Source organism: Apostichopus japonicus, chromosome 9, assembly GCF_037975245.1.
Source record: "Apostichopus japonicus isolate 1M-3 chromosome 9, ASM3797524v1, whole genome shotgun sequence".
In the NCBI taxonomy this organism is placed as follows: Eukaryota; Metazoa; Echinodermata; class Holothuroidea; order Aspidochirotida; family Stichopodidae; genus Apostichopus; species Apostichopus japonicus.
The window spans coordinates 16,581,535-16,606,671 of record NC_092569.1 but is presented as its reverse complement, the minus strand read 5'-3'; the positions used below and the strand labels follow the sequence as shown (position 1 = coordinate 16,606,671).

Genomic DNA, 25,137 nt, shown 5'->3' with positions numbered 1-25,137 from the left:
CGTTCGATTACTGCTGCCACATTCTCATCGATGTTCAGAGGTTTACTGTACACATACTGTACAATGTAAGATAGGATTCATGTCGTCCTACGTAATAAATTCCATTCATTAAAATTACTCCTTTCCATTGCCTTTGTAACATGTTGGTAGTAAGGGTAACTTCACAATGACTCTATAAAATCATAAATTCTTTTCCTTGTATAAACTAACCTTAATGGGGAGCAATACTGCCTGATTGATCTTCACATACTTTTAGTATACATATTTACGCCAACAATAATGACCTTTACCATGTTATTCTTTTACGACTTCATTGAGTAAAAATAAATCAAATTCACCCCCCCCCCCATTATCCCCTTATCCGCCATTATCCTCCATATTGGAGGAGAGGGAAGCAGACAATCAGCTGTCTACGACGTCTTACATGCACCTGAGAGAGTTCCTGAAAATGCGTTGCCAACTTAAATAATATTTACATAGTTAATTTTTGTCTACATATACCTATGTGCATGTGTGACGTCATGCAAACGTTGCATCCTGGGTAATTTCACAAAAACATGGTAACTTGCAAAGATCGTGGGTGCGATTTTATAAAATAAAAAAAAACTCGTCTTTTCCTAGATATAAAGGTTTGATACTGTTAAATTGTATCTTCTTGATTGTAGATATATATAAGAATTTTTGGCACTGCATAAGGGGCTTTACAGCAGTTTCCTTGACATCATTTAACTGTCGATGGTAAGCTGCAGGAGAAAAAAAAATCAGTTAATTGAAAGTAGTACGTTAGGATTCAAACTAGCGGAGGTACTTAAAAGTGTAAGGCTAATAAGCTGACTGTAATATATATGCGATATAATTTGTGTTATCGAAAGAGATATTCTGAATTGGTTTAAGATTGCATATGAATGTGATATAACTAATGTGACCATGAAAGTCACATTGCATTACGTCTATACAATTGAAGCTATAAAAATGGAATAATAGTAATTATCATAATTTTTACTCTTTAAAGGACAATAGAAAAACTGTTAGCTTGTGTTTTTATTTACCTGATCATCCAGGTTGTAACAAATAGTGTAAAGGTAAATGGTTCATAAGCACTTCGGTGACACGTGTCAACAACCACGTCACAGTACGCAGGGTTAGCCCAGAAAGTGGTTGAACTGGTTCTCTGCCAGAAAGTTTACTTCATTCCTTCTTGAGATTTGTGATCGTTAAGACCAGAACAAATCGTCAAGATGCAGTTCATCCTAATATTTTGTGTTTTGGGACTCTTCTCTCAACTTCCAGCTTTCCAGGCAGAAACTGTAAGTTTCTTTTATCTTTTAACAAATTCAAGTTGAAGTCGAATATTTAACTGTGATATATGATTTTCTAACTCAATAATTTTTAAGCTAAATATGATTTTTAGTTTCTCTTTACCATGCTGTTTGAGTTTATTGTCGGTGTTCCATTAATTTATTTGTCTGTTTTTAAAATATTGATATTATTGTACTTAATCTACTTATCAACAATAAAATATATAATGCTCATTGTGAACTACCTCATGTGCACAATAAAATATAATAAGTTTAATTACACCATATCATTAACATGGATAGGTTTGAAAAGGGGTCTAAATATCAGTTATTTTCTTAAAACAACGATAAGAATTCCTATTTTTTAAGGAATACAGTAAGCAATTTAAAATAGACAATGACTTGCTGATATATCGTGCACACGATCACGTTTCAAACAGGTATTTAATTATATGGTATAACATAGCAAATAAACTATAACAAATATCGAAAAAACATGAAAATAATTATCATATGTAAGGATATAACTGTGGATTCCTTAACAAAGAATTAATTGAAATTGTTTCTTTTAGCCATCTTTAACTTGCTTCTAAGCTAGTACATCAATCCTATAGTACAAACATAGTTCGAACATCCCTTTTCGGCAATTCAAATATAATTTTCAAAATTACATGAAGGAAGGTGATTTGCTAGATACATGGTGCAGTGCAATACCAATAACTTAATGCCTTGAAACAATAATAGAAACTATTTGAAGTAATTTATAAAACTTAACATTTTCTTATTAACATATTAGGTAAGTTCGATTAAATGGTTACATATAGCAAAAATACTCATAAATGATTTTAAACTTAAGTTGCTGGAAACATTCAAACGATTATATTCTATATATCAAGAAAATAAGATCCAGTAATTTCAAATGTCAAATTTATATTCCGTTAATTACATTTAAGACTAAAGCAGATCAAAAGCAGAACAAAAAAATAAAGTTGTTTTGACTTGTTGAATTGTATAAATAAACAAAGCAACGATTTTGGCATTTGTGAATAGCTACTAAATATAAAAGGTTATTCTAGAAATGTATTTATTCTATTGCGAGACTCATTGTTAATATCAATCGACATTGTCGTTTGTTCTTTCCTGTGTTTTGAGCGCGTTCCTTACTCGACATCTCATCAAGGAAATCATGATAGAATTTCTTTTTATAGCAGTAAAACAAGTTGAAAAGAAAACTTCTCGATTTAATTTTATCAGGATTACCCACATGAACTTCGGATATGGCCAAAGTCCCCCGTATTACTACAATGTATATCAAACAATTTTATTCTGGAGACTGAGTAAAATATCATGTTTCATGTCACCGTTGTATCGTGTTTACTAATAGTGGTCTTTAAAATATCTCTCAAATAAATATTTATTTCCCATTCATTGGATAGATATTATATATTTTGTTGGATGTAATTTGGTAGCGAATATTACGTACATGTTATGATAAATGTTCCTTTCCCCAGTAAGCAGTTCTTAACCTTTAATTGCTGATATTCTTGGATGGGCATTCTCCCTTTTTGCGCCAAGAAATATACAAATTTGACAAATGTGTTTTCAATTATACCTTTCAAAAAAGCAAGTAACCTGATTAACAATCGATGAAGAAATCAAAATAGTTAAAACCTGATACTTAAATGAGAGTCTACTACAAACTTAGGAGAGCAACAAATTATTAATTTTAACAAATGTTAACCCTATTGACACTTTGCTGCCGAATCTCAGAAACTCAGAGCAATCAATAAAACTAAAAGCTTTTTTTTTTTTATATTCATACTAGATCAGGTGGAATGATGCCTTAAAATCATAAGTTAGGCTATACTCATAAATCACAAACACTTGATGTAAATATCGAATCGATTATATTCGATGTGATCCTACCAAGTAACAGTACATATTTTTTAAACAATAACTTTATATTACTTTCGTCATGTATTTCATTAATTAAACATACCAAGGAGAGAATAACGTTGCTTCGGCTTGTTTAACTCTGTAAATAAACCAAACAACAATCGGGACACGCACTACTGAAATTTATTTTGTTTTACCTAGAAACTTATTTTTTACATAAAAAGAAAGAATAGTTTGTTCTCTACCGTGTTCTTAGAGCATGTTTTCCTAGGCATGACATCGTCGACATAGCGATGGAAAATCCAGATATTTTAATAACAGTTTAAACAAATGACAAGAATCACTCATTGCCTTAACCTGATGTTTTGTTGAATGTAAACGTCAAAAGTACGCCGTATGACTTCAAAAGGAAAACTGAACAATTTGTTATGAATGAGACATGAATGTTTAAAATAGCATATCTGGGTAAAGGCTTAATAACATTTTTGCACCGTATGTAGTAAAAAAGGCCTGTAAAATATCTCCCAAATAAATATCAAGATTTATTAGATTAGATTAGGATTTGTATTAGATATTCTAATGGAGGTACGCTGCTAGTTTACGTTAAGGAATTATTTTTATATAAAATAGTCAAAACGGATTCATTTTTGGAATCATTTGAAAACATGGAGAAGGCAGTGAGGAATCCATTACAATTTTTGAACAATATAGAAAGCGAATATCACACTTGATGATAAAATGTTGTCTAAATCAGTGCGTTGAAGTTTTCCAATTTCTCAAACACAACATTGATTATTATGATGCATTCCATATAGCTTCTATTGTAATGAATTGTATCGGTGGTATTAGTTTATGAGGTACAAGTTACTAAACAAACAGAACCTTGAAGGAAGAAACGGCGAGAGTACCCACCGTACTTAGTACTATTTTATGTAAATTTCTAAACTTTCTAATAATTGTAAGTTTGTTTCAAGTTAAAGCTGGGCATATTATTCAGCTTATACTGAACAAAACCAAAGAACACATGACAAAATGTAGAAATGGCTCAGAGATACGAAAACGACTCATTTAACTAGGATAATTCTAAACGCATTTGCATGTACATTAAACTCAATTCGTAATATTTTCGTCAATCCTAAACTTCTTACTAAACGATAATTTAATCAAGTAAGCACTGCTTGGGTCGTATTTCCCTTTTACTACACAAACTTGTCCATTAATATGAGATATATTTATGAAAATTTTGAACGTCCATATTACTTTCTCACGTCATGTCGCAAAAATTCAAGCGCCACATATGATTGTTTTATCTAGGTTATTCAGTAACAGGGCGGGAAACAGGACAACAATAGCGTTGAGTGTGTAACTTGTTTATTCGTCATTCTGTCATCTAAATAGCTTCAAAAATAATTTTAAAAAGTTTGTCTTCAAACATCCATGCCAAGAAGTAAACACAACGACAACACAGTATCGAATAGAAACACATTTTGTTTTCATTAAAATATGTCACGGCTTAACGAAAGTTCTATATACGTTAAAAAATTGAATAGTTATACTGTGTTAGAATAGAATGTTGTAATAGTGTCTCTTGATTTCCCGTAATGTTTCATACAAAGAAGCTAATATCTAAGTCAAACAGAGAGATCTTAATACGAATATTACAGAAACCTCGTCACACGAGTGGTGTCAAAGTAAATGCCTCTCTATCAGTGAAATGATTAAGATGACCTAATGGTGATATAGTTAATGATCCCTGATTTCACTTCATTGGACTTTAACCAAAGATTAACAGCAACTTAAAAACACTTTGGAAATGTATTGATTTCGGCGGTAAGTTTGCTTAAAAACGAGTCCCTCCCGCCTATCGGAATGTTCTTTGAGTGACTTTGTTGACTTTTATATTTTCAATTTTCATATCTCCGTTAGAATCTTGGACGGGAAAGTTCTGGGAGGAACAAAAGAAGCACTGGAGGTAAGAAAAAATTCTCATTCTCATTCATTTCTTTTTTTCAAGGAACTTTAACATGAATCTTTACAAAAACTACGCGTTTTAAAGAAGGACATTACAAGTATAAATGTATATTTTACTTTTTTTTTCAATTTATAGGTACCCATCGATATATAAGATTTATTTAACTTCATTAATCATTTATATCATTGTTTTTGACAAACAATTATTGTGATTTCTGCATTTTTGACATACTTTTGTTCCGTATGCTGCTATACTTTCGTTTCGTGATGTGGTAATTAAATAAGCACCAATATCTACTACCTTATATCATCATCTACTGGTTAATATGTTTTAAATGATTTCTTCACCTAAAGACGTACTGTGGATTAGTTAATTTGGTTACAAAAAATACTGTAAAACGAAATTTGATCCACTTTTAAAGGTGGCTGGAAACAACTTATATTAAAAAACTGAGAGCCTTTTAACGTTTCTCGCGGTGGTCTAAAGGAGACCAACATTTTTCGATTAATCTTAAACTAACAAAGCTACTAGAATTGATCGGGATTTTTAAAATTATTTAACTGCATTTAAAATTTCGGTATGAATTTAACTTAATTTACATTTTTAATTTGGGCTTTATTTCCTTTAGTAACTTACTATTATAGAGATACCCCTCGGTATATAAATACATATATAGTATTCATCTCACTTAATATTCAATTCCGTTTGTAAAAAAAATATCATCATCAGTATCATCAGTATAACAGAAACGTAATTAATCAGTCATATTAATGATCTTAATTGACAATAATGATGATTTCTGCTTTAGTAGTCTTCACATGTTTTTGGTTAATATGCATTTATACTTTCTTGATGTGGTAATTAAATATAAACTAAGACCTGCCACCCTTAATTCTTTCTTCACAGAAATGCGTACTTTGGATTTTGTAATATTGTTAAATAAAACAAAAATCCAATAATCGAAAAGCAACACGCTTTAATCACTGGCTGAAAAGTACCAACAATTATTATTTTTTCTAAGGTTTGTCGCGGCGGTATAAGAAGACCAACATTTGTCGTTTAAACTAAGCAGAAATAGTTACCAGAACTGATCAGGATTTGTTTTTGATTATGTTACTTCATTTAAGATTATTCTGTAAATTTGTTGTTTCTTTTTACGATTTTACAATGTGTACTTCCATGGTGTTCTTTCAAGCAGAGAAATGTATAGAAGATTTATGTTTACTATTTTGACAAACATTTTCTTCTGCAAACCGTAATTTTACCTTAATCGAGAGTCAGGTAAACGGGACATCGAGTTCGGTAGTTCACCCAAAAAGTTTTTCTTTCATTTCTACAGACTCTTCCTACTTTTTCTACCAAGAGCCAGAATATCCTCGAGATTGTAAAGAAGTTTACGACCAATGTGAAGGGAGTACCTCTGAATCTGGAGTTTATCTAATTAAGCCAGATGGAGCCAATGAACCTTTTCAAGTTTACTGTAATAACTCAATTGACGGAGGAGGCTGGACGGTAAGAACCTAACATATTACCCTTAATTAATTTCTATTTTGCGTGCTTGCTGAAGTATGTGTATAGTTATATTTTATTTGTTCTCTAAAATGCGATTTCTTTGCAATCTTCGCAATAAGAGCATAAAATATATGAAAACCATGTATTCCGTTAGAAAAAAATCTAAGCGGTGCACAAGCTACCGTATCTGTTCAACGTAATACGAACCATTAAAACACTAACCACACTGATACATTATACGCATCAAACGCACATCGCACAAATTGTACTTTATGTTCAACCAAATATGTCATGTTTTGTTTTGAAACTTAACCAGGTCTTCCAACGCCGGGTCGATGGTTCTGTAGAGTTTTACAGAGACTGGGAAGAATACCGAGATGGCTTTGGTTTCCTAAAGAGGGAATTTTGGCTTGGCAACGATAAAATATCACTCTTAACTAACCAAAAGGATTACATGCTTCGCATTGATTTAAACAACGTGAATGGAGATCCCTATTTTGCGAAGTACGACCTGTTTAGGATCAGCGATAAAGAGACTAAGTATCGTTTAGTTGGCCTTGGAGAATACGATAGCTCCAGCACTACAGGTACGTAAATATAAAACCTCGTGGAATTTGCTTGTCTTTATCGATACCTTATCAATGATATTTCAAAGTACTGAAGATTAGCAAGAAGTTTATTAACGCCTCTACCAAATTATACATTACTACCTTGATCCATTACCTCCCTTTCTAACATTTGTCGTCAAATTAACCCGTGTATTTAGTTTGTCAGTTCATTAGCCGATTGTAACCATTCATCAAATATGAAGCATATACGCAGACATTTTAGAAATTATCAGCTCAAAAACGATATCTACAATTACTGACTATTTTTCTTCAATTAGTACACTGTTTGTAATCAAATCGGAAGAAAGCTGGTCAGGTAGAATTGAGTTTGGAATATATATAGATCAATGCGAAATTTAAAGGTAACAAACACTAGGCATATTGGGAAAATGTACCATTTGTGACATTAGGCAACGTGCAACCCACATGTATTATTACTATTATTACTGAATGTGTTCCAACAATAAAGGTAGTAAACTCTGCATAGACAGATGACAAGATATATAGTTACTTAAAGAGTCGCTATAAGATATGATTATATACCTAGAATGTTCTTCGTCAAATTCATTTCCCGTGTTATGTTTTTTTTTACAGTCTGAGTGTCAACTAGGAAGTAGAGATATAGGGAAGTGGAAAGATATTCCAAAGTATGATAGGATGGGGTCCAAAAAAAAGTACTTGTATGTGTACTTCACAGCGAGTCTTGTTTTTCATAAATTTCATCCTATCACTCCCCATCACCTATGTCCTACCCTGCTCTCATATAGTCATACCAATAAAGCCCTTTATGAAAGTAAAGAAAAACACAAAACAAACAAAATAAGAATAAAAAGGGAATAAAACAGAAGCAAAACACCTTGTTATTCTAGAAATGTAAGATATCTGTATATATATATATATATATACATATATATATACATATATATATATATATATATATATATATACATATATATATATATATATATATATATATATATATATATATATATATATATATATATATATATATATATAAATGAAACAACCGATGACAACAGAAACACATGGTTCTAATCTTTGTCATTAAGTTTAACAGTAATTGTAAAATTTATCCATGTAATTAATCGCTGAAATTGTTAGAAACTTGGTTTAATAAATGAAGTTGAGGAAACAAGTGTGATATCATAGTTTTACTGTATACTAAACAAAGACATATCAAAAAATATTGCTTGATATTTCCCCCTATCGCTTATAACTTACTTTGGGGGAATGCAAAGTCAATACAAATTGATCCAATAATGGCGATTTATAGAAAATTAGACATATTAATGACAGCTGTGGTATCACATCTGGATACCACAAGTACACTCTGAGGCAAATCGATGTAACTATCAACATAACATTTTAGAAAGATTCTTACATATTATATTGTATAGCTTGTTCATTATCTCCAACAAATGTATCCAGTATTTAATGAACGTGTAATCAAATAATAAAATGAAGATTCCTGTCTACTTCATCTCGATTTTGTGTTTTCCTTTCGCAGCAAACGACAGGATGGCGAATCACAGGAACCAATCTTTTTCGACCTTCAATCGCGACAATGATCCTCGCTCTGATTATCACTTCGCCCAGTATTGTCACGGAGCGTGGTGGTACGGTAGTTATTGTTATTATTATTATTATAACTATTATTCTAACCTAAACGGATTGTACACAGCCGGCAGTACTAATTACAAGAGCATACTCTGGTATAATCTTCCAGGGAGTAGTTACAACATAAAGTACGCTGAAATGAAGATACGTCCAGTGTAATACATTGACCATAAGCAGCAACTAGGATGATCACCAACAATTGTATCATAGTCATTTACTCTAGACAATAATTGAATAACCGACTATTACCATAACAACATATCTTTATGACTTTTATAACATTGAATGATGAATATTAAAGGAAGATGAATATAATTATTTCCAGACTCGTCTATCTTGAGTTTTTTTCATTGTGAACCATTGTGGCTTTTATCGAGCTTTTTTTTTATGCAAATTGTATTGTTTTCTTTACTAAAATGAGATTGACAGTAATCGAGAATAACGCCCAATATATAAGCTACACAAAAAAAAAACCGTTATCCACAATGACTCCAGTTTGCAGGTTTTGCCTCGAAGCAATCTTTTTCTCCTCCACCCCTATCTACCGTTCAAGAACAATAATATTTCACTTGACCGCAGCCCTGCACGAATTCACTTATTGGTCACACCCCACCCCCACCCCTTGCCCCAGCTACTACGGCCCAGTACAATAAAAAAAATGTGTGGGGCCAGTGCTGTAACCATGCAAGAATTCGAGTTACTTGTTTGGAGTCAGCGATAGAATGTAACGTTAGATCTAATTACCGTGAAGTGCATAATTACTCACAAACAATACATTTCCGTACATGCCAGGAATATTTTCTTAATTTCTCATGTAGTCCTATGACATCGAATTATCATTTAAAAAAAAAATCAATCAAATCGATAAAGCAGTCCAACATTCTTTCCTTCATTCGCCAATTTTCAACGTAATCCTCAACGTATACACGAACATATCTTTTAAAGTAAGACATTGTTCTCTCACCGTATGAACTTATTAATATATTCCATACTAAAGTATTCAATTCGTCCCGATACATAATAATCGTATCATGATCACAGGCAAGAAGACAAGAGGATGTTGTTATGTTTGAGTTGAAACAACATATAAAGTTGAATAAGTAAAGCATAATGCTTTTATGACTTGTTGAACTCAAAATACGTACCATGAGTTGAAAACATCTCATTTGCCAACTTATATCACTAAAGAGGATGAATACTTATTTAAATCTACTTTCTTGTCCTTACAACTTCGTGTAAGATCCTTCATCGAGCACCGACTCTTGAAATTGCTAATTAAAAATAACAAAAAGCTAATAAAAATGTAATGTTTACCTCATTGATACAAAAAAAAAAAACAATAATTGCGCAATTTTAAGCGCTGTCGGGAATGCTCATCTACAGAGATTCAAATGACTATCGAGGAGTCTTTCGTTTTCTTAATTACATTTGCATCGTCTTGACGTTTTTTACTGTTTGTGAAAAGCGCCCTCTATTAAATCGTGGCTTCAGGTGTCGCACCACAATAATCGTTCCATTGAACTTTCAAGACCCGCTCGGAGTAATATCCACATTTAACCAAAGAATTTCTAAAATGGTTTATATCATCCGACATTCTCCCTATTTTAAATTATTCTTTTTCACATAAAGGCATGCATAAAGATATATGATGGTACCTGATATTATGCTAAAACAAGCATTACATTTGGTCATTTTAGCTTTTTTGCTGGTGTGATACCTGCAAATGAAAACTATCGACTGCATTTAGCCTCAGGGGTTCCAATAGGGATATCTACAAACACGCCTAAAATTAACAGCGAGCGCTGTCATATCGGTCTAACTAGTTCCACGAAACTTGTCAAGTTGCAGTGACTGACTGCGGATCATAACAGTACCTCGGGTTGATCATTAGTAGTACTAACGATTTTGTTCGTATTAATTGATCTTCAGATTCGGCTAAGGATATTTTGAAACTGCATTTGAGCGATGATAAAGTGAAGGAACTACAACTTTACAATTAGTTATAGGATCTCGGGCCTTCAACCTTGGATTCTTCAGATATTGTTTGTAAAACATTACTCGGGGAACCACCCTGTACTGATCATACTAGGCGTTGACCATCGAAATCTATTCGCATTCATAGCCTGAGAGGTTGCGGAATGAGAAGCAAAATAATATTCTACCATATCATATCAGGAAATTTGACATTTTGTTTTTCATGTTTGTAAACTAAAACTGAGGAGATTGGTTCTATTCATTTACGGGCTTTACGATTGTTCGTAATACGAGGCCAGCGAACAAATTCCGATACGGTTGAATTTTCGGGATTGTATTGTAATTAAATTCTCTCTGTCCGGCAATTACCAGGTACTCTAAGATATCTCGTTTAGATGAAACATTGTTGACAGCGATTGACGATAGCGTGGTTGGTTAAGTGATCGTGGGTGGTACCTACATACCACACGAGAATTCTAAATACCCGGATGATCCGGATTTGTTTGATGTCATCGCCAACGATTGCATTCTTTTCAAATCTATATACAATGGTGCCTTGATCTATCTCGTGGGAGATTCCTATACAATAACGAACACGCTAAGTGACTTATTTGACTCTGAAGAGTTTAAAATGCATGGAACTGATTCCGATACTTTATACAATGATTTGAACTCCAAATCCGATCTTGATCTATAAGATATTTGCACATCTCGGTACAACCATGGGGATAAAGTTACTAACAACAATGGTCGTAAACTTTTTGAGACTTGTTAAAGTTTGGATTTACATATAGTTAACGATAGAATTGGAGAAGATAAAGGTAATGGAACTTTCACATGTGGTTCTACGATGTAGCCTCTGCAGAGCTTTTCCCACAGTGGACGAATTTTACGGAAGACATTACGGTAGATCATTCCATGTGATTGAATGTAAACTTTTAAAATGTCTTGGCAGCTAAATTTCCAAATTAGAGTGGAATCTCTAATATTAACTAATAACTTTCATTTGGGTCAAAACAGTCAGATGATCTAGTGTATTCTTAGTTTGGCAACGGACCCTTGATCAGTGTGTACTGTTCATAAGAGGCAACCGTTAATAAGTATAAACTGAAGTATGTTATAACACCGTAACACATGTTAGACATGTCAGCAGATGCTACTGTGCAAAACTTACTAACTGACGTTGTATAGATGGTTCAAATTCCAGATTTTAAGCGTTTTGCAGTTAAGTGTCATCCACTAAATGTGGACGAACTTGATGGCGAAACTTTTAAAATAGTCTAGTTATCCAGTTAATAATTATGCATAGGATGGGAGTGTTTAGTATTTTCTGTTTGTAAGTGTACTGCAGTAGCAACTAGTCATAAATGTAACAGATGTTAAGAAATAATAACACACATCAGTTTTAACTAAGAAAAGGGTACTCACCTTTACCAGTTTTAACCGATAAAACAATCAGAATCGAGGCAAAGAAAAATACTTCGTGTAAATCTCATTATTATCGTAAAAGGATCGCTTTAGGCAGAATCTAATTCGCAATACCTTATACACCAGGAGCAAAGAGTGCTCACGATGATTCCATAGTTAGTGCGGATTTCAAAATATTCGCCTTAAAATAGTAGATTGTTTGGAATGCGCCTTTTAATGGTAAATTGTAACTATTACAGCATCTTTTTATATAGTTATAATTACTAAACTAACATAAATTCTTTAAAACCTCATATAAAAAGCAACGTATCCGTAAATGATATACAACATGACTTGTCGGACACACAAAAACAAAACAAAAACAAGATACACTGTAAACTAGTTATATATGGGATCCCTTAAAATTGTAACGGTTAGTTTTTCTATTGTGTTTTGGGTTGCATCTAAGCAACTGAAATAATGGTCTGCATGTAGAGACATTTTAATTTATAAACCTAGTTGATTGAAAGGGCTCTTTCTCATACCAAACAATAAGCAAAAGACAATGTTCGAAGTGGGTGATTCTATTAACGGTATAATGTTATAGTTCATATTAAGATGGTTACTCAGCATGTCCGTGATAAAAGTAATAAAACAAAGTTTAACACACCGACGATAAATGTGTCTTTCTTGAATAATTTTGTTTCCTATATTTTGAATTAGAAAGTGCGCCCGCTTTTTTCATACCACTTAACATACGTAGTATACATATATAACATGTATATACAATAATCCAAAAAGACAATTATGGACAAGGGAGCTAGTAGACGTGGGAAAGAGTGAACAAGGGAGCATATAAATTTCATTTTTTCCCATCAGGCTGGCGAAAAGAAACTTGGTACGGATGAGTTTCTTATAGATGAAAAAAATATATTACAAGCTTAAAGGAGAGCTTCTTTACTAATTTGAAATGTAGATAGACTTGGCAAACTCCTAGGATAATCAAGGGGTAAATGAGATTACTGATAAAAGAAAAATTGTTTCTAAGCATTTTAATAAAACTTGCCAGCAACTGTAACCGTTATCGATATATTGAATGCTGAAATTGGTAGTAACTTGCCAGTGGTATAATAACTAAACATCTTCATACTTCAAGTAAATGTAGAATATTTAACCAATTTTGAACGATAGATACATACGTACGCTAAATGTCGTTTATAAATAAATTGGTATTTTGCAAGATGACTGTCATTACAGACGCACAGTGATTGTCATTGTTTGCTTCCGAATTTTAAACTATGGCTCGATCACTTTCTTCTGAAATTACTATTACTTTGTGGCACCTTATGTCGTTGTGATGGAGTCAGTTCTACGCAATAGTCATCTGGGATAATGTGGGCCTCAGTCATGTTGAATTGCTCGAATAAACGATACTTTTCATCGACGAAGTGATGATCGCAGTCACAGTATGGCTAGTAGTGTTACTATGACTAAGTTATATAGTAACTATACTTGTTACCTGAACTACGATTGTGGACATTGGACGATACACTATTTAGGCCTAGGCTACATGTCGCCTGTATACATTACTCAAAATCGAACGCAAGATGTATACAAGATAACTTAAGTTATTTTTCTTTAAATTTCTGGATAATAAAGTCCAGTTCAACCGTTGTAATGATATGAAAATTATTGATAGTTTAGCAGTTTCAGCATATACCGTACGCCAGCGTTGTTTTGTGTGCAGCGGTACTACGAGAGAATCTGCATAGCGGCAAGTCTAACTCTGCCGAGGTGCATGTGTGACGTCATGCAAACGTTGCATCCTGGGTAATATCACAAAAACATGGCAACTTGTAGAGAACGTCAGTTGGATTTTTTTTTTTAATAGATATGGAGGTTTGATACTGTTAAATGGTATCCTAAGGCTTGGTTGTAGATATATAGTTCAATTTCCCACTGCTCATGGGCTCTACAGGAGTTTCCTTAACATCATTAAACTATTGATGGTAAGCTGCAGGAGACGAAACTCGGTTAATTGAAAGTAGTACGTTAGGATTCAAACTTACGAAGATACTTATAGGTGAAAGGTTAATAAGCTGAGTGTAATATATATGCGATAAAATTTGTGTTATCGAAAGAGATATTCTGAATTGGTTTAAGATTGTATATGAATGCAATATAACTAATATGACCATTAAATTGACATCGCATTACGTCTATACAATTAAAGCTATAAAAATGTACTAATAGTAATTATCATAAATGTTACTCTTTAAGGGACAATAGAAAAACTGTTAGCTTATGTTTTTATTTACGTGATCATCCGGGTTGTAACAATTAGTATAAATGTAAATGGTTAATCAGCTCTTCGGTGACACGTGTCAACAACCACGTCATAGTACGCAGGGTATGCTCATAAAGTGGTTGAACTGGTTCGCTGCCAGAAAGTTTACTTCATTCTTTCTTGAGATTTGTGATCGTTAAGACCAGAAAAATCGTCAAGATGCAGTTCATTCTAACATTTTGTGTTTTTGGACTCTTCTCTCAACTTCCAGCTTTCCAGGCAGAAACCGTAAGTTTCTTTTATCTTTTAACAAATTCAAGTTGAAGTTAAATATTTAATTGTGATAAATGATTTTCTAACTCAATAATTTTTAAACTACATATGATTTTCAGTTTCTCTTTACCATGCTGTTTGACATTATTGTCGGTGTGCACAATAAAATATAATGAGTTTAATTACACCATATCATAAATATGGATAGGTTTGAAAGGGGTCTAAATATCAGTTATTTTCTCGAAACAACGATAATAATTCCTATTGTTAACGAATACAATAAGCAATTTGAAATTGACAATGACTTGCCCATATTTCGTCGAAACGATCACGTTTCAAACGGGTATTTAATTATATCGTCCAACATGGCAAATAAACTATGACAATTATTGGAAACAAAAAACATGAAAATAGTTATCATATCTAAGGATATAATTGTGGATTCCTTAACAAAGATTAATTGAAATTTTTCCTTGAGCCATCGTTAACTGGCTTCCAATCTAGTACATCAATCCTATAGTACAAACATAGTTCCAATATCCATTTTTAGCAATTCAAATATATATTTAAAAAATACATGACGGAAGGTGACTTGCTAGATACATGATACAGTGCAATACCAATAACTTAATGCATTGAAACAATAGTAGGAACTATTTGAACCATTGATAAAACTTAATATTTTCTTATTAATGGATTAGGTTAGTAAGATTAAACGGTTAAATGATGTCTTAAATAAAATAAAAATACTCATAAATCATAAAAACTCAAGTTACGGGAATGATTCAAGCGATTATCTTTTATATATCAAGAAAATGAGATCCAATAATTTCAAATGTCAAATTTATATTCCGTTTATTACATTTAAGACTAAAGCAGATTAAAAGTAGACAAAAAAGAATAAAGTTGTCTTGACTTGTTTAATTGTATAAAAAAAATAAACAAAGTAACGATTTTGGCAATTGTGAATATCTACTCAAGATACCCACTATTATATAAATGTATTTATTCTACCGCGAGACTCATTGTTTATATCAATCGACATTGTAGTTTGTTTTCTCCTGTGTTTTGAGCGCGTTCTTTCCTTGACATCTCACCAAGGAATTCTTGATAGGATTTCTTTTCATAGCAGTTGAAAAGTTGAAAAGAAAACATATCGACTTTATTTCATCAAGTTTACAACATGAACTTCGGATATGTCTGGCCAAAGTCCCCCACATCAGTGCAAATGAATATCAAACAATCTTTTTTTCAGGGGACTGAGTAAAATATCATATTTCAGTCTATGTTTCATGTCACCGTTGTATCGTGTTTAATAATTATGGCCTCTAAAATTTCTCTGAAATAAATATGTATTTCCCATTCATTGGATATGTATTATATATTCTGTTGGATGTAATTTGGTAGCAAAAATTATTTACATGTTATGATAAATGTCGCTTTTACCAGTAATCAGTTCTTAACCTGTAATTGATGATATTCTTGGATAGGCATTCTCTTTTTTGCGCCAAGAAATATATAAATTTGACAAATGTGTTTTCACTGATACCTTTCCAATTAACAAGTAACTTCATTAAGGAATCAATGAAGAAATCAAAATAGTTAAAAACTTGATACTTAAATGTCAGTCTATTACTTACTGTGAATTACTTAGGAAACCAATAAATTATTACATTTAACAAATGTTAACGCTCTTGACACTTTGCTGCCGAATCTCAGAAACTCAGAGCAATCGATCAAACTTAAAACGTCTCTATATTCATATTAAATCTTGTGGAATGATGCCTTAGAATCATAAGTTATACTCATAAATCACAAACACTTGATGTAAATATTGAATAGATAAGATTCGATGTGAATCTACCAAGTACCAGTACATATATATTAAACAATAACTTTATATTACTTTCGTCATATATTTCATTAATTAAACTTACCATAAACACAACCCAATATACCAAGGAGAGAATAACGTTGCTTCGGCTTGTTTAACTCTGTAAGTTAACCAAAGAACAACATTTACCAAACTTTTAAGTATCTAATCGGGACACGCACTACTGAAAGTTATATATTCTACCGAAAGACTAAATTTTTTTTTATTAAAAATAAAAATAAATTGTTCACTTCCGTGTTATTAGAGCATGTTTTCCTTGGCTTGACATCGACGACATAGCGATGGAATATCCAGATATGTTAATAACAGTTTAAAAGATGACAAAAATCACTCATTGCCTTAAACTGTGTTGTAGTGTTGAATATAAACGTCAAAAGTACGCCGTATTACTACAAAGGAAAACTGAACAATTCGTTTATGACTGAGACTGGTTAAAATAGCATATTAGGGTTTAATAGGCTTAATAACATTGTTGAATCGTATGTATTAATAAAGGCCTGTAAAATATCTCTCAAATAAATATGTCTTTCCAGATTTATTAGATTAGATTAGGATTTGTATTAGTGATTCTAATGGAGAACGCTGCTAGTTTATGTTAACGAATAATTTTTTATATAAAACATTCAAAAAGGATTTATCTTTGGAAACATTTGAAAAAAAATGGAGAAGGCAATAAGGAATCCATTTCAATTTTTGAACAACACAGAAAGCGAATATTACAATTGATGATAAAATGTTGTCAATATCAGTGCGTGGAAGTTTTCCAAGTTCTTAAACACAACATTGATTAATACGATGAATTCCATATAGCTTTAATTGTAGCAAATTAAATCTGTTGTATAAGTTTATGAAGGAATTTTTAAAAAGTATTCTAGATCATTACTAACAAATACATCATATGTGTCATAAGGCCAAACTGGTAGAACTTACTAAGCAAACATAACCTTGAAGGGAAGAAACGGTGAGAGTACCCTCCGTACTTAGTACTATTTTAGATAAATCTCTAAACTTTCTTATCAATGTAAATTATGTTTCAAGTTGAAGCTGGGCTATTCATTCAGCTTATTCTGAAAAAAATAATAATAAAAAAACAAGGTGACATGACAAAATGCAGAAATGGCTCAGAGATACGAAAGCGACTTATTTAACCAGGATAATTCGAGACGCATTTGTATGTACATGAAAGTCAATTCGCAATATTTTCATCAATCCTTAATTTCTAATTAAACGATAATAAATTCAAGTAAGCACTACTATAGTCGTATTTCCCTTTACTACACAAACACAACATGACCATTAATATGAGATATATTTATGAAAATTGTAAACGTCCAGAACGAATCATATTACTTTCTCATTTCATGTCGCGAAAATTCATCGCCACATATTATTGTTTTATCTAGGTTATTCAATATAAGGGAGGGAAACAGGACAACAATAGCGTTGAGTGTGTAACTTGTTTCTTCAGTCATTCTGTCATCTTAATAGTTTCAAAAATAATTTGAAAAGATTTGTCTTCAAACATCTATGCCAAGAAGTAAACAGAACGACAATACACTATCGAATAGAAACACATTTTGTTTTCATTAAAATATGTCACGGCTTAACGAAAGTTCTATATACGTTATAAACTGAATAGTTATACTGTGTTGGAATAGAGTGTTGGAATAGTGTCTCTTGATTTCCCGTAATGTTTCCTACAAAGAAGCTAAATATCTGAGTAAAAGAGAAAGATATTTTATACGAATATTACCGAAACCTTGTCACACGATAGGTCAAAGTAACTGCTTCTCTATCAGTGAAATGATTAAGATGATCCAATGGTGACATAGTTAATGATCCCTGATTTCACTACATTGGACTTTAACCAAAGATTAGCAGCAACTAAAAAATGCTTTAGAACTTAATTGATTTCGGCGGTAAGTACCCTTTACAAACGAGTCCCTCACGCCTATCGGAATGTCCTTTTAGTGATTGTGTTGACTTTGATATTTCAATTTTCATATCTCCATTTTAGAATGTTGGACGGGAAAATTTTGGCAGGAACAAAAGAAGCACTGGAGGTAAGAAAATGTATCATTCTTATTCATTTTGTGTTTACTATTTCAATAAACTTTTACATGAATCTTTAACAAAGAAAAAAACTACACGTTCTAAAAAAGGACATTACAAGTATGAATGTAATTTTCATTTTTTTTTTTTTTTGGAATTTAGAGGTACTCATTGATATATAGGATTCATCTAACTAAATAAGTTATTTATATTATTGATTTTGATAGACAATTATTGTGATTTCATCTTTGTTTTACATGCATTAGTTTAATATGCTGTTATACTTCCGATTCGTGATGTGGTTATTAAATATGTACCAATACCTACTACCTTATATCATCATCGAGTTGTTAATATTTATTAAATACTTTCTTTACATAAAGACGTACTGTGGATTGTTTAATTTGGTTACAAACACTACTGTAAAACGAAAACTAACCAGCTTTTAAAGCTGGCTGAAAACAACTTATAGTAAGCAAACTGAGAGCCTTTTAACGTTTTTCGCGGTGGTCTAAAGAAGGCCAAAATTTGTCGATTAATCTTGAACAAACATAGCTACTAGAATTGATTTTTTAATTTAGTTTACTTCATTTAAAATTTCTGTTTGAATGAAACTTAATTTACATTATTAATTTGGATTTCATGCCTTTAGGAAACTGTTATTATGGAGATCTCAATTAATATTCAATTCCGTTTGTAAAAAAAATTGCTATCATCAAAAACAGTAATACGGGAACGTAATTAATCAGTCATATTAATGATCTGAATTGACAAAAATGGTGATTTCTGCTTTTGTAGTCTTCACATAATATGGTTAATATGCAATTATACTCTCGTTTCTTGATGCGGTAATTATATATAAACTAAGACCTACCACCATTATTCATAATTCTTACTTCACAGAAAGGCGTACTCTGGATTTTGTAATTTGGTGAAATAAAAATTATAAAAAATATCGAAAAATCGAAAAATCGAAAAGCAGCACGCTTTTAACACTGGCTGAAAAGTACAAAATATTAATGAAATTGTTTTAATGTTTGTCGCGGCGGTGAAAAGGGGGCCAACATTTGTCCTTTATAATTAACAAAATAGTTACCAGAACTTATCAGGACTTGCTTGTTATTCTGTTACTTCATTAATTATTATTCTGTATATTTGTTGTTTCTTTTTGCGATTTTACAATGTGTACTTCAATGGTGTTCTTTCGAGCAGAAAAATGTATGGAAGATTTATTTATAATATTTGACAAACATTTGTTTTTCAAACCGTGATTTTCACCTTAATCGAGAGTTAGGTAAACGGGACATCGAGTTAGGTAGTTCACTTAAAAAGTTTTCTTTCATTTCTACAGACTCCTCCTACTTTTTCTACCAAGAGCCAGAATATCCTCGAGATTGTAAAGAAGTTTACGACCAATGTGAAGGTAGTCCCTCTGAATCTGGAGTTTATCTAATTAAGCCAGATGGAGCCAATGAACCTTTTCAAGTTTACTGTAATAACTCAATTGACGGAGGAGGTTGGACGGTAAGAACCTTACATATTACCCTTAATTAATTTCTATTTTGCGTGCTTGCTGAAGTATGTTGATAGTTATATTTTATTTGTTCTCTAAAAAGCGATTTCTTTACAATATTCGCAATAAGAGCATAAAATATATGAAAACTATGTATTCCGTTAGAAAAAAGAGAATATAAACGGTTCACAGGCTACCGTATCTGTTCAACGTAAGACGAAACATTAAAAGCACTAACCAGACTGATACATCATACCCATCGAACGTACATCGTACAAATTGTTCATTATGTGAAACAAAATATGTCATGTTTTTGTTTTGAAACTAAACCAGGTCTTCCAACGCCGGGTCGATGGTTCCGTAGAATTTTACAGAGACTGGGATGATTACCGAGATGGCTTTGGTTTCCTCAATAAGGAATTTTGGCTTGGCAACGATAAAATATCACTCTTAACTAACCAAAAGGATTACATGCTTCGCATTGATTTAAACAACGTGAATGGAGATCCCTATTTTGCGAAGTACGACCTGTTTAGGATCAGCGATGAAGGGACTAAGTATCGTTTAGTTGGCCTTGGAGAATACGATAGCTCCAGCACAACAGGTACATATATATAATATGTCATGTGTTTGCTCTTTGCATTTCCCTGCTGTTCTGAGGTATAACTCTCAGTTGGAAGTTAAACGTCAGCGGTATATGATATATGAATAATGCAGTGTTTCTATTAATACGATTAATATAGATCAATACGAAATTTAAAGGTAATAAACACTTGGCATATTGGGGAAATTGTGACATTTGGCAACAAACAACCCACATGTATTATTACTTCTATTATTCCTGAATGTGTTCCAACAATAAAGGTAGTAAACTCTGCAAAGGCAGATGACAAGATTTATAGTTACTTGAAAAATCGCTCTAAGATATAATGATATACCTAGAATATTCTTCGTCAAATTCATTTCCCGTGTGATTTTCTTTTTTTTTTACAATCTGAGTGTCAACCAGGAAGTAGAGATATAGGGAAGTGGAATGTTTTTCCAAAGTATGATACGATGGGCTCCAGAAATGAACTCGCAAAAAGTATACTTGACAGCGAGTCTTATGTTTAATAAATTTCATCCCATCACTGCCCATCTCCTATTTCCTACCCTGCTCTCATATAGTCATAGCAATAAGGCCCTTTAAGAAAGTAAAAAAACAAAACACAACAAAAGAAGAGAAAAAAGTGTACATATATGTATATATATATATATATATATATATATATATATATATATATATATATATATATATATAAATATATATATATATATATATGTAAATATAAATGAAACTACCGATGACAACAGAAACATATGGTTGTAAGCTTTGTCATTAAATTTAACAGTAATTGTAAAAGTTATCCATATATTAATAGCTGAAATTGTTAGGGACTTGGTATAATAAATGAATTTGATGGAAACAAGTGTGATGTCATAGTTTTACTGTACACTAAACAAAAACATATCAACAACTTTTGCTTGATTTTTCACCCTATCGTATTTAACTTACATTGGGGGAATGCAAAGTCAATACAAATTGATCCAAAAATGGGGATTTACAGAAAATCAGACATATTAATGACAGCTGTGATATCACATCTGATTACCACAAGTATTTTTTGGAGCAAAACGATGTAACTATCAAGATAACATTTTAGAAGGATTTTTACATATTATATTGTATAGCTTGTTCATTATCTCTAACAATTGTATCCAAAAAAAGTCATAATAATGCATCCAGTATTTAAGTCAAACGTGTCAACAAATTATAATCTACTTCATCTCGTATTTGTGTTTTCCTTTCACAGCATATGATAGGATGGCGAATCACAGGAACCAGACATTTACGACGTTAGACCGCGACAATGATCGTCATAGTAGTTACAACTTGGCCCAGTATTGTCGCGGAGCGTGGTGGCACAGTAATAATTGTTGTAATTATAATTATTATTCTAACCTGAACGGACTGTACACAGCCGGCAGTAGTGCTAATTGCAAGAGCATCTATTGGAATAATCTTCCTGGGAGTAATTACAACATAAAATACGCAGAAATGAAGATACGTCCAGTGTAATACATCGGTAAACAGCAACTAGAATGATCACAACATTGTATCATCGTCATATACTCTAGACTTGTGAAATATTGGACTATTAACGTAACAACAAATCTCTTTGATTTCAACATTGAATGATGAATATTACAGGAAGATGAATATATTTCCAGACTAATCCATCTTGAGTTTTTATATAAATCCTTTTGTTTGTCAAACTTTAAACCTTACCTTGAAGTTCACCGCCTAATGAGTTTCACAGTAATCGAGAATGGCGCGGAATTTTGTGTAATATGTATGTAATATACAAGAAAATATGATTTACATTAAGATTCATTTACGGGTGTTGCCTCTAAGCAATTCTCCACTCATCCCCCATCCCAACCACATCTACTATCCCAAAATAATGTTTTTAACAATCACCTATAAGAACCATAAAGGTATATTTAGCTGTGTCCTGCATCATTGAACTAGACACGTATTCTTTTAAGGGAACCAGGATGTAAGGTATGATGGTCGTCTTAACATACACATTCGGTGTTGGGCCCGTCCTGTAACCATGCACAAAATTCGAGTTACTTGTTTGAAGTCAGGGATAGAATGTTACGATAGATCTAATTTCCGTGAAGTGCACAATTACTCACAAACAATACAGTTCCGTACATGCCATGAATATTTGCTTACTTTCTCATGTAGTCCTATATATGAAACGAATTATCATTAATACTCAATCGACTAGATATGGCAGTGCAACATTCTTTCCTTTACTAGCCAATTTGCAACGTAATCCTCAACATATACACGAAAATATGTTTAAAAAAAGTAAGACATTGTTCTCTCACAGTATGAAGTTATTAACATATTCCATTCTAAAGTATTCAATTCGTCCCCATACATAATATTGGGTTAATGATCACAGGCAAGAAGACAAGAGGATTTTATTATGTTTGAATTGAAACAACATATAAAGTTGAATAAGAAAGCATAATGCTTTTATGTTGAAGTCAAAATATGTACCATGAGTTGCAAACATCTCATTCACCAATTTATATCACTATCGAGGATGAATACTTATTTAATTCTACTTCCTTGTCCGTGAAACAACGTGTAAGATACGGAATGCCATATGTATCAAAATGTAAGAATTTAAACCTTACCTTGATGTTCACCGCCCAATGAGTTGCACAGTAATCGAGAATGACGCGTAATTTTGTCCAATATTCAAGATACAAGAAAATATTATTCATATTGAGATTCATTTTACAGGTGTTGCCTCTAAGCAATCCTCCACTCACCTACCCCGCTCCCCCCCCCCCCCCCCTCATCACATCTACCGTCCAAGAATAAAGTTTTTAACAATCGCCTATAAGAACTATAAAGGTATATTTAGCTGTGTCCTGCATCATTGAACTAGACACTTATTCTTTTAGGAAACTATGATGTAAGGTATGATGGTCGTATTAACATACACAATCGTCCGCTCAAGTATATATTAGAAGTACCCAAAAGCTACATCGAGACAAAAATAAATTACCAACTCAGTAATAGTTTAATATATATAATTTTGTTGATGGCTTTCTTAGATGTTGTCGTGCATTCAAGTCTCAATACGTGTTTGCTGATGAATTTCGGAAACAAACTTCCGAACGGAAGTAGATTCAATGTTTCTTATTCTGAATGCACACCGACCAGGTGGGTTTAATAAGAAAAGCTGTCGCAATCAAAAGAGAGAAATGTATTTTCTGTTGACCTTATGGTTTACCGTAAAATCACTGCTAACGCCTATGTCAGCATGTTAGTTACACAAATGTAAACAAATAGTCTACACATGCGGCACGATCAAGATTTTAACGCAGTCCTATACGCGTGTCATCCACTTTTTACAATTCAACTGAGGAAACGTCTAAAAACACTTGTATATTCATTGCAATGGGAGGAAATGACACAATTCCACCAGCTACATCGATAAGACCGAGAGAAAGAAACAAGAGAATGGACCAAAGACAGGATAGTCACGAAAGTAAAATAAGCCTATAGGCCTAACGGTCGTGAACAGAAAAAAAATATTGGCGCATGATATGTTGGGCGGGGCTTGCAAATTTTGATTGAAGTTTGTAGTATCTACGGACTCGTTAATAAATCTGGCGAATTTTATTCACCTCAACATTTTAACGTCAGATAACTCAAGAAATATAATTAATATTGATATGAAAATTTCATAGAACGGTGTCATTTTTACTGAACTTAAAATGCAGTAAGCTGGAAAGGTCGAAGCTTAAATTTGACAAACACGTACAGAGACTTTAATCAAGTCAGTTATACAGCGACCTCAACCAGCTATCTTGAAGTATGATGTCTAAAAACAAAAGTTTCATATCGATATGGTGTACGCATATAGAACCGGCGAATAATTATCAGCATTATCTGCTTTGGTTACAAAGCTAGTTAGCGATACAGGTAAATCACAAGATTGCTCACAATTAATACATATATGATTATGACGATATTACTTTGCAGATCTAGCTTAAAATGACAGTTTATAATAAGTTTTTGGGGGGTTAAGGAGAAGATGCAATGCCAAAATTTAAACATTTCTTTTATCCACGAAAAAATAGCAACTTTGAGCACAATTTTTGTTCAGCTATGTGCTTTTCCTTTTTTCATATAGTACGGTTTATGTATTTATGTTTAGACAAACAGTGTACACAAAAACAA

General features: G+C 32.4%; 2 protein-coding genes across 2 annotated transcripts; both read left to right on the top strand.

Annotated features, from left to right (window-relative positions):
* The first annotated feature begins 6,074 nt into the window (after positions 1 to 6,074).
* On the top strand, positions 6,075 to 22,604 carry LOC139973910 (fibrinogen-like protein A). The gene is made up of 4 exons (XM_071980796.1): positions 6,075 to 6,078; positions 6,506 to 6,678; positions 6,995 to 7,265; positions 22,178 to 22,604. The coding sequence occupies exons 1-4, from the start codon at positions 6,075 to 6,077 to the stop codon at positions 22,441 to 22,443; spliced, it is 714 nt and encodes a 237-aa protein (XP_071836897.1). The 3' UTR covers positions 22,444 to 22,604.
* Positions 14,785 to 21,214, top strand: LOC139973771 (fibrinogen-like protein A). The gene is made up of 5 exons (XM_071980634.1): positions 14,785 to 14,880; positions 18,777 to 18,822; positions 20,163 to 20,335; positions 20,658 to 20,928; positions 21,189 to 21,214. Exons 1-5 carry the CDS (start codon positions 14,812 to 14,814, stop codon positions 21,212 to 21,214), a joined length of 585 nt encoding a protein of 194 aa, XP_071836735.1. The 5' UTR covers positions 14,785 to 14,811.
* Positions 22,605 to 25,137: the final 2,533 nt, after the last annotated feature.